Source organism: Phodopus roborovskii, unplaced genomic scaffold (genome assembly GCF_943737965.1).
Source record: "Phodopus roborovskii unplaced genomic scaffold, PHOROB, whole genome shotgun sequence".
Taxonomy (NCBI): Eukaryota; Metazoa; Chordata; class Mammalia; order Rodentia; family Cricetidae; genus Phodopus; species Phodopus roborovskii.
The window spans coordinates 5,567,616-5,578,160 of NW_026126436.1; the positions used below are offsets into that span (position 1 = coordinate 5,567,616).

General features: G+C 40.2%; 1 protein-coding gene across 4 annotated transcripts in view; it reads right to left on the bottom strand.

Annotated features, from left to right (window-relative positions):
- C9orf72 (C9orf72-SMCR8 complex subunit) overlaps positions 1 to 10,159 on the bottom strand; it is a 30,303-nt gene extending 20,144 nt beyond the window's left edge. The window contains exons 1-3 of one of the 4 annotated variants that reach the window (XM_051187522.1): positions 10,058 to 10,159; positions 2,194 to 2,679; positions 1,065 to 1,124 (exon numbers count right to left, since the gene is read on the bottom strand). In XM_051187522.1, the coding sequence (XP_051043479.1) occupies positions 1,065 to 1,124; positions 2,194 to 2,637 (504 nt within the window). In that variant the 5' untranslated portion in view covers positions 2,638 to 2,679; positions 10,058 to 10,159. Of the gene's footprint in view, positions 1 to 1,064; positions 1,125 to 2,193; positions 2,680 to 5,650; positions 5,670 to 8,015; positions 8,084 to 9,813; positions 9,954 to 10,057 lie in introns of those variants that run through there. The other 3 variants (XM_051187521.1, XM_051187523.1, XM_051187520.1) reach the window with 3 other exon arrangements.
- Positions 10,160 to 10,545: the final 386 nt, after the last annotated feature.

A 10,545-nucleotide genomic window follows, 5' to 3' on the forward strand; every position in this document is an offset into this window, starting at 1 on the left:
AGCAAATTTCAACAATAAAACAAATAACTCTACCATGGACTATATATATAAATAGTCTGAGCTTTAAAACAACAACATAAACCTTTAAGGAAGACTGCCCACAGCTGGCTTTGAACTCCTAGATAGATAACTCAGGCATATGCTCATACCCTTCACACTGTAGGTTCTTCTGTGAAAATAGTTGCAGAAGAACTATCTTTTAAAACTCACATGCACATAAGGCTTGCACAGGTCTGTAGTCCCAGTGCTGAAGGGAAGTGGATGTAAGCTCACATCCTTAGCCCAGAAACTATCTCCAAATGATAACTGCTCACAAATGAAAAATTAATTTTCTTCAAAAAGTCTCACTGGGTATACAGACCACTCTGAAAGCCAGGCCCCATACTCAGCAGCAGACGGCCAACACAAAACAAAGTCAGTGTCGTTTGTGGAGGTTCTTTACTCATAATGCCATGTCAAGGGTTTTCTTTTTCCTTATGAACATATTATGGTTTTCAGTTTTGTGTTTTTAATGGGATTTCTGTGTATGTAAATGTGTATGTCTGTGTCTGTTTCTTGAGCTTTTTCTTTTGTTATTTCTTGTCCTATTCTGGTTTGTTTTCATTTTATCTAATGTTACTTTATTATTATTATTATTATTTAGATATTTATGTCATAATGAGAGAAAGAACTAGTATGGGTTTGGGTGGGTAGGGAAGTAGGGGAGGTTGTGGTGGGAGTTGAGGGAGGGGAAACCATAATCAGAATATATTATATTTAAAAAAATCTATTATAAATAAAGCACACATAATTTCTTACTTTTACTATGAGTAAATGATCCCAGAGTTATTCGGACAGATTGAAAAAGGGTGGTCAAATATTAATTTGTAGATGTAATTATCTTTTTTAAAATTCAAGTCTTCAGAAATTTTTATTCAGTTTATTCTATACAGCTTCACAAGGATTATTCATTTCAGGCTCCCTCTGTAAATCAATACATCAACTCCTTAACAAAGGTGTCCAGCAGCCTTATACAGACATAAGCAGTGGGCAATGCCATTGGAAGCAAATGATGTGCACTCTACCTGATCTTCCATTCTCTCCGTGCCTTCCAAAACAATTTTCTGGACATTTTCTTGTCTTTCCTAAGAAAAAGAAAAATTTACTTAACAAATCCATTTTGATGCTTGTTCATTTTTCAATGTAGATATGTTGTCCTGTGTATTTCACAAGAAAATCCTTTCTATTCCACGGGGGGGATAACAGAGACAAGAAACTACCCTAACAAGTCATGCTCTCACACAAAACATAAAATATAATCAAAGCACTCTTTATTCTACAGTAAAGAGATGAGATAATCTGGCAGAAAAGAGTCCACATAACACCTGCAACTTCAAAGAAAATAATTACACACTATTCAAATCAAACGAGATCGACTTGCATCTGAGGAATAAAGGAACGGTTACTTTAATTTTGTTTATTTTTGGGACCAGATCTCACTAGGTAGATCAGGCTGGCACTGAACTCAAATCCTTTTGCATAAGTCTTGAGCCCTTCACCTACCTGCCTGTGCTACTACCTGCAGGTAAGCTTTTTAAATCTGGGTGATTTTCATCAAGTACGTCAGAAATAAGGAAGCGAGTCTGCAACAGGTGTAACAGAGAAAGCCAGTCTTAAAAAATGCTATTTGCCCTTATAATATGTTAGAGGCCTTATAAAATTAATGGACTTTCAGTATGGTATTAAACCAGAAAATAGGAAGAATTGAGTTTGTTCTTTAGATATGCCAAAAATACACAGCAATGTAAATATCAGGAGAAAGCAAGATGTCCTTTAGCTAAATTTGCAAATTGAAAAAACAAATTTCCTAGAATCAATTTGGTCTGTGCTCCCCATTTTACAAAACTGGGAATTTGGGAACTTTTATATTTATACATAGTTGTAAGTCAAAGCTTCCAAAACAAATTCAGACTAAATGTTAATTCCTCTAAGCCTTAACTTTTCACTTACAAAAGAGAGCCACTATCATCTTCCATTATTACAATGAAGTCCATGGTCATAAGACCAGCTCTTTCTGTGTTCAGGAGACACAAAATAATAGCTATTGTCTGGTTTTAGTTGCATATAATTTCCAAAACTTAAATTAAACTATACCAAAAAAAAAAAAAAACTTTTAAAGATCAGGTTACCATGAACATACTAAAAAGCTCTTACCTTATGCATCCATATCCTTCCTTTCCGAATAATGTGTGTTAATCTGTCAACACACACTCTGTGAAGTGGGAGGTAGAAACTAAGTTCTGTCTGAGGAAGTATAATTGATAGTCCGTAAGTGCTCCGGTCTCCATTCCAGTTTCCGTCAAAGATTAATGAAACAATAATCACTCCTTTTTCAGATAAGACAAAAAACTTTACATCTATAGCTCCACTCTCTGCATTTCGAAGAATTTCTCCATTTAGAGTGTGGTTGGCAAGAAAAGTTATTTCTCCATCACTAAGAAGTACCTGTTCTGTCTTTGGAGCCCAAATGTGCCTTACTCTAGGACCGAGAATATTATCCCAGTAAGCAAAGGTAGCTGCCAACAATGGTGATTCACCACTTAAAGCAATCTCTGTCTTGGCAACAGCAGGAGATGGTGGTGGGCAGATAGTAGACATCCCTGCATCCCAACTCTCACATTATCCAAATGCTTGCAAAAGCTAAACAGGAACATACAAAAACAGTGATTAGGTTCAGCCATTTAAAGATATCCATCCAAACCCCAATTGATTTAGAAATATGTTACATACTAATATAAACAAAGAATAAGCCTTTATTATCTCCAAATACACAGCCTGCATACAATTCTAATGACTGGATATTTGCTCCCTAAACCATTTCAGCTAAAGAACAAAGAAGGAAGGGGAGGACTTTGCATAAGTGAATGAAACCTCATTTGCTACTAGGTACAGTTAGATCAAGATGGTCCATAGCAGAGCATAATGGATTTTAAGCCAATGACTGTGGTGCTTAAAGGAGAGGGAGAGGGAAGCAAAGCAAAGCAAGCCAGCTGCATGAAGTCAAAGGGCAGGAACTAGAATGCTGAACCTGGAAGGCAAGAGTATTGAATACTGGTCACCACCAGCAGTGGAAGAGACAAGCAAGGAGGTTTCCCTGGAGCCTTCAGAGGGTTGTGTTCCTGATAATCACTTGACATTGGCATTAAGCTTAGAGTTTATAGAACCGAGACCACAAACTGCTGCTGTTTTAGTTTGTGGTTTTGTTACACTGTTCTGAGAAAAGTAATTAAACAACCTGACAGCAGAAATACAACTAAACTCTAAAAAGATGTAAGATCAGAAGCAATAACACAGAGTAAACAGCTCTGTCCCTCTCAATGAGCTCTGGCTACTAAGGAACTGAGGCCCAACACCATTGCTTAAAATGACACTGAGACAGGGAGACAAACATGTTAGGTCAGAAGGCAGCAAAGCAATGTGAAGGGCTTATAGTAAGGTGTTAAAATAGAAGAGTTTCAGTTACTCAGAACACAGAAAATAGACAGGAGAACAAGCTCGAAGCCAACAGGAGTCAGGGTTCCACATCTGGATCTTCCTTCATTCAAACACATTGCTCTGGAAGAAGAAACTCTACATACTATTTGTATAATGTCAATCATTTTTACAAACACTCTAATTAAGGAAAGACATGTAATCAAAGATTTAAAGTAGAAAAACCACTTATAGCAAAATGGTAGGATCTATGTATGGCAGCAGCACTGGAGAAAGTTAATGGGTGAACTATGACAAACCTATCTCCTTTGCCTGTATGATTACTTTGGGAGTGAACATTTAATCTGTAACAAACCGATGTCCATGTAATTTTATTGAAAATGTTTATCTACTGGGCTGGCAAGACTGTTCAAACAGTAAAGGCTCCTGCCACCATGCTCAATGACCTGCATTCAGTCCCTAAGATCCACATGAAGGACATAAACTAACCCCTCCCATTCTCTCTCTCTTATCTAGTCTTGTCAAGAGAGTTTAGAGTCTTTTGCAAAGGAGTAACGTCTATATTTAGAATGCTGAATGAGTGCTTTTATCATATTATGATTAGGCATACAGAACTTGGCAAAACACTTAACTCTAAGGAATAGTTTACTCAGAATTTTTACATGTGCATTTTTAATTTCAGAAATTCACTTAGGTACTATTTACTTTTTAATATATGTCAATTTGATAGTCTGAAGAGACCACATATTGTATAAGATGTACAGCTCGCTTAAATATTAAATATTTTGGATACAATTGGAAACGTCAGTTTTCATTGAGGGAATAGAGAAATATAATTTGAATTGAAACTGTAATGGTGCTATTGTCCTTAACAGAAGCAAACTGGAAGCCAGCATTACAAGTTAACTGAACACACAACCATAAAATTATATTGCAAACATATTTCTTTTTCATTCTTTCTTTCTGTTTGTTTGAAAAGGTGAATAATTCAGGGTGGATCTAAATAAATAGTGTACACAGAAAACATGGTCCTTGAAGATGTGACCCCCAGTGTAATATATTAGGATGACATTCCACGGGCACTGCCTCCACCCAAAGGCATTTCTTTCCTGACTGACTTTAAAATATGATCTTGAAAGGAATGTTTCAGAGTAGGGCACACACATCTCAGTGGTAGAGCCCTTGCTTAGCATGTGCAAGTCCCTGGGTCCCATTCCCAGCACCAAAGGAAGAAACCATTTCATGTTTATGTCCCATACTTACACATGCAAAATCAATATACTACAGCCAAAACCCACTAGAACTTTTGTAGCATTACCAGCAATAAAATTTTTAGAGATGAGGCTTTAATCTTTTTTGACCTATCATTATACCTTTCATTAGTTCAGAAATATTTTCATCTATCTAAAGAAGCAGTTTTCAGCCTGTGGGTCACAACCCCTTTGGGGGGGGGGTGAATATCCTGCACTTTAGACATTTACACTATGATTCATAACAGTAGCAAAATTACAATTATGGCATAGCAATGAAAATTAAAATTTTATGGTTGGGTGCCATCACATAAGGGTCATAGCATAAGGAAGGCAAAGGACTCTCTTGTGAACCAAGCACTCACTATCTGATACTTGATCATAAATCTTTGCCTTAAAACTGTCTCCATCTTCTGCCCATTCCCATAATCATAAGCTAATTAAATCTATCTTTACAAAGGGTGACTAATTCTAAATAACAGTTCGATTCAAATATTCCATCACTATACTGAAAAGAAAAGTACTTTTTAAAGCAGAGCATAATCCTAAAGAATTATGGGAAAACTTTTAACCTGATTGTTAATTAAACTATTATCAGCCATTAATTTTATTTAGCCTTATTCCTAGTCTAATTATCAAGAAAAGAAAGGACTAAGGATCATGTTGGGTTGTTTAGCTTCAAATTTAGCCTGCCCCAAAATAGTACTTGCCTCTTACCCCTATGATATGAAGTTTAAGCCCTCCACTGAATATCTAAATTGCAGAGTATATATATCTATGTGGCGACCTTTTCTTTACATTTTATATATTATAAAGTATAATTTACAAATTAGACACAAAGAGATCATTAATAACACAATATAACTATTAATAATGCATTAGACTGATAATGAACTACAGGAATGTGTTCTCTCTCTGAAGTGTCTTACTGGATTAGACTCACTCCTCCCCATGATACACACTACACACAGTGATGAGCTGGGATGAAGTGAGGTGAATGGAACAGGCCTTTGGGTTACTGGTGACCTGATGCAATCAGATCTCTGAGCTATGACAACCCTGGTGGTCAGACGTCAGGAGGAGGAAATGGTCCAGAAGCTTCCACAGTGGGAAGTTATGACCAATCCTTTTGAAAAAAAAAAAAAAAAAAAAAAAAAAAAAACCCCAAAACACTGTATTGTGAAGTTGGTGTCTCTTTTTAAGTTATCCATTTGTTGCCACAGCAGTTACAATCCTTATGACTTTATGCTGAGCCCTTCCCGAGGCCTGTACTCCATAGCTCTGTCCTTTAATGCCTTCACAATTTATATACATCATCCCTATCACATTTTCATGTCTACAACGCAAGCGGTTTCAGTTTCTTCTTCCCCTTTTCCTGCAGATTAGTAAACATGTTCTTCTTATTCCTCATTTGTGATAACTTCCCAGTAGCTTCAGCCTTTATGCACACCAAGCACGCTAGCAAAGCCTTCAGCTTCTTGAATTGCAGCTTCTCTCTTAAGCTCTGTTTCTCTAGCTCGTATCCATTCCTGCATCAGGGCAACTACCTTGTGAATGGCTTAGTGTCACTCACTTTCAGAGAACTTTGCAATGTATTGATTTTAATTGTGCTTATTTACTTATGATGCATATTTATTCTTATTTATATGTATTTATTATTACTATTAATTATTATGTATACATATTTAGTTTTATGTTTTGCCTGGTGCTTGTGAAGGTACCTGGGTCCTCTGAAAGAGCAAGTACTCTTAGCCACTGAGCCATCTCTCCAGCCACTTCAGAACTTCAGCTGAAATCTTTTAACAAATTAGGTACAACATGCTGTCAACAACTGATCAGAACATGGTTTCCTGATTATGTCTTCCACCCACAAATTCAACTTCTTAAAAGATATGAAGTATTTATTATGCAATGTGGCTATCACTTTGTAAAATGAATTCAACAGCAAGACCAATGTAACTTTTAACCCTTCTTCACAATTTCACACAAGATTTAGTCTTACCATGGATTTCAGTAATATCAGCATAGCTGCCTCCATTCCTATTTATGGTGAGAACTTTCACCATAAAGAGGTTACTTCCTGGCTTCTCTTAGGCAAATCCAAATTACCAATATCATTATTCCCTATGCTATGAAGCTATTATTAAATAAAATGAGGGTTAAATACAAGTGACCCTGTAAGTAAAATGTCTACCGAGTGACTAGGAAGCAGGTGGGATATCCAGTGTGGATACAATGAACACAGATATACTGGACAAAGACATCAACCATGTCCTGGGGAGGACCAAGCAGAAGGTGCAAGACAGCATCAGGCTGTTCTAAATAGCATGTTGCTTAAAACTTAGAAATCGCTTACTTCAAGAATATAATATCTTTGGACTGTAGTTGAATATCAATGAAATCATGAAAAAGGGGAAATTACTATAACCTAAACAATGAAGCATTTTGGAGAAGTATAATTAGGGAAGCTGTAAGTATGATTTTACTGTCACTTGAAGTGAAAATCCATACACAAATGTGGCAAAATTTTTTCAGTTTAAATTTAAAATTTTTTTAAAAGATCACTGAGTCTTTTGAGGGAAGCCAGGATCCAAACTGAGTGAGTTGGTGGCTTGTCACTTTACAAATAAAACTCAGGGTTCATGAGGGCTTAACCAATACTTCCAAAAGTAACAACAGCATAGTTATGTTAATAAGCAGGTACATTTGAACCTAATTTTTTCTTTAAACTTGTTGGGGGGGGGCAGAATGAGCCACCACTTTGCAGGTTCCTTTTAGGAAGTCTTCGCCTAGGGCTGTGAAGAGTGTTATACCACCATACAGCTCTCACTTGTAACAACAACACTTTATTCCTCCCAGTAAAGAGAAGCAGAGAAGCAGGGCCACAAACCAGCCCCATTAACCAAACAGGAAGAACTAACCAAGGCCTCTGTAAAGGCAGTGGACTACTCGGAAGACCAGCCTTTGTCATTCTTTACAAATGTTCAATTTCAGTCAAGACTCAGGCATTCATGACACCATGACTGCACCATCTCTCACAGATTCTCAGGGAGACCTAACACTTTGGAACTAGTAACATGGGGCCCTAGGCTAGGCTCGAAAGACAAAATCTTATTCATTCAATCATTCTCTAAAAGCAAATACTGGATGGCCAACATAGCCAAGCAGACTATTTTACCAACTTCTTAAGTTATATTGACAGTTCTCTCCCGGAACATTAAATACTTGGCTTATAGTACAACCTGCGGTGCAGTCTGTAGTTCCTCTCATTGGATGAAATAAGAGCATGGTCACCTTGAGGCAGCTTCCAACTAAGTCAGCTTTCCCACAGGGCCAGTGTCTAGTGCAGTGCTAGTCAGCAGTGTCTCACACAGACAACACTAGCTCCTCCCGATCCACATTCTTTTCTGAAGGTTTAGTACCTGTAGCAAACTTTAATCCAAAAAAGAGTAAATGGAGAAAAATCTCCAGAAGAGGCCTCACCCTCCCTGGGGAGTGGATGGGGGGTTGGTGGGGGGTATGGGAAGACAGGAGGGAGAAGGAACTGGGATTGTTATGTAAAATAAGATTGCTTTTAATTTAAATAAAATTTATTATTTTAAAAAGAGAAATCTCCAGGAGAATATAGTTTGTAGGTTTTAAGTGACACATCATGCTAGACAATGTGATGAAGTCATGTGCTGTCTGCTCCAAGGTTGAGTCACCCTTTCATGTCCAGCATATTCATGCTATCCACACTGTCTGCCACTAGTTACTTCTCTGTCATCTTGGTTATCAGATCAGGTGTCCAAGTACCGAGATGCCTGCATTCAGGTGAGCCTTGTCTTACTTAACAGGGGTGAAAGTACAGTGAGCTACTTTGAAACAGAGAAATTATATTCACAGAACTTTTATTACACCATTGCTACAATAGTTCTACTTTATTATTAGTTATTTTTAATCTCTTATCGTGCCTAGTTTCTAAACCTTATCATGTGTATGATATGCAAAGAGGGAAAAGCACACATACTCACACAATAATATATATATATATTTCTTTTCACTGGGGATCTTCTGGCATGTCCTCTTAAACATAGAGGATGATTACAATATTTCAAATATTCTGATTCTATATTATTATTAACATCCATGTACAATCTTTTATTTTTTTGTGCTGTTTCTGTATTATAAATTTTCCAAGTTGATTAATGAATGATCCAATCTCAAAGTATTTTCCAGTCTTTTTTGGGGCCCATTGTACAAAGTAAAATACTATTGAGACAAACTGTATATCCGGTTTACACTGCTGGTGATGGACAGGGCCATTATAGATAGGAATTTATCCACCTGCCAGGACAAAACTCTACTGGAGGCTAATCCCCACACCAGAAAGACCAACCCCTCCCGGGCAAATGTACCATTTCCCTCCTCTTCCTTTCTTTCTCTCCCGGCCAGACAGACCCTACATGGACTGACTTATAATCAGTGCGCTTCTCTCTACAACTGATTACCATCAGTCAAGTGATGCCCGAGTCACAATGGTCACTTCCTTTAGTAAGTCTGTGCAACCGCGGAACTGTGAAGCAACCAGGTCATGTCCCACAGAAATGGGGAACACCCTGCCCAGAGCTGCAGCCCACGTTTCTGAGCACCCACACTCCTTACAAAGTTCTGTGAAATTCCGCCAGCACGCTGCCCATCCCTACTCCATCCCACTCGCGCTTTCTCCTCCCGGGCGGGGACCCTCGGCAAACCCCAATGGGTCACAGGATCGCCAGCGTATGGTTGTCGCAGGGCCAGGCCCCTGGGGCCCAGGCTTCTGGCTGCGGAGGCCGCGCCCGCGGTATTCCCGGCGGGTTACCGCAAGCGCCCGGGGGGAAGCTCGGGGTCGGGGGACCGGGCGGACAGCACAGACGAGGCCCATTTCATCCCCTCCGTGCCGCCGCGGCCCCCGCATCTCCACGGCTCGCTGCGCTGCAAAGCCAAAGGAGCTTTCGCTCAGGGGACAGGGAGGAATTGCGCCCGAAAAAGAAAAGAAATCCCGCTCGTGCCCGGCGCCGGCCGGCAAGTCGACCGAAGCAGCAGCCCCGCTCCGCCCGCGCGTCTCACTCACCCACTCGCCGCTGCTGAGCTTCCACCCCGGGCGAAGGGACCGCAACCGCAGCCCGCTCCGGGCCCCGCCCCGGCCCCGCCTCGACCACGCCCCCGGGCCCGCCCAGTCGCAGCCCCGCCCCCAGCCCACCGAGGTCCCGGATCCCGCCCGGGTCTCTCTGTGGGTCTTTGCGATCTTGTTCCCTCTGTTGTCTTTGGTCACCCTTGTGTGGAGCAAGCACTGAGCTGAGGCAACCGATGCACACCTCTCTAGCACATCCTCCCTGGTCTGTCCGGACACCACGCCCACAGAGAAGGAAAGGGCAATTGGGAGGTCTGACACTACAAACGCCATCTTTCACGTGGGCGGAACCTGTCTCTGCTTGACGTGCCTCTGTTTCCTAGCGGGACACCGTAAGTTCCGGCTTCGCGCTTTTAATTTGCTCTGCCGTTGCCTTGCGACGCCAGTGACAGCCTGCCTGGCGGAGGCTTGACTTGCGCTTTGTATCTTCTCTTCAAAACCCTGGTCAGGATAGCTATTGCCATCTGCGTTAGGGAAACCTGCTGGGCCACCAAAAGCATACTTAGTGGTTTTAACTAGGTTTGGTTTTGGTCGGCAGGAAGTGGGTGCTCAACAAATACTTGATGAATGAGTGGATTTCTTTTCCGCCGTGTGACACAGTTAACTACCATTCGCTCATGCCACAAGAAGCACAATTTGTAATTACCTCCACCTCTACCTGCCCCCCCCACC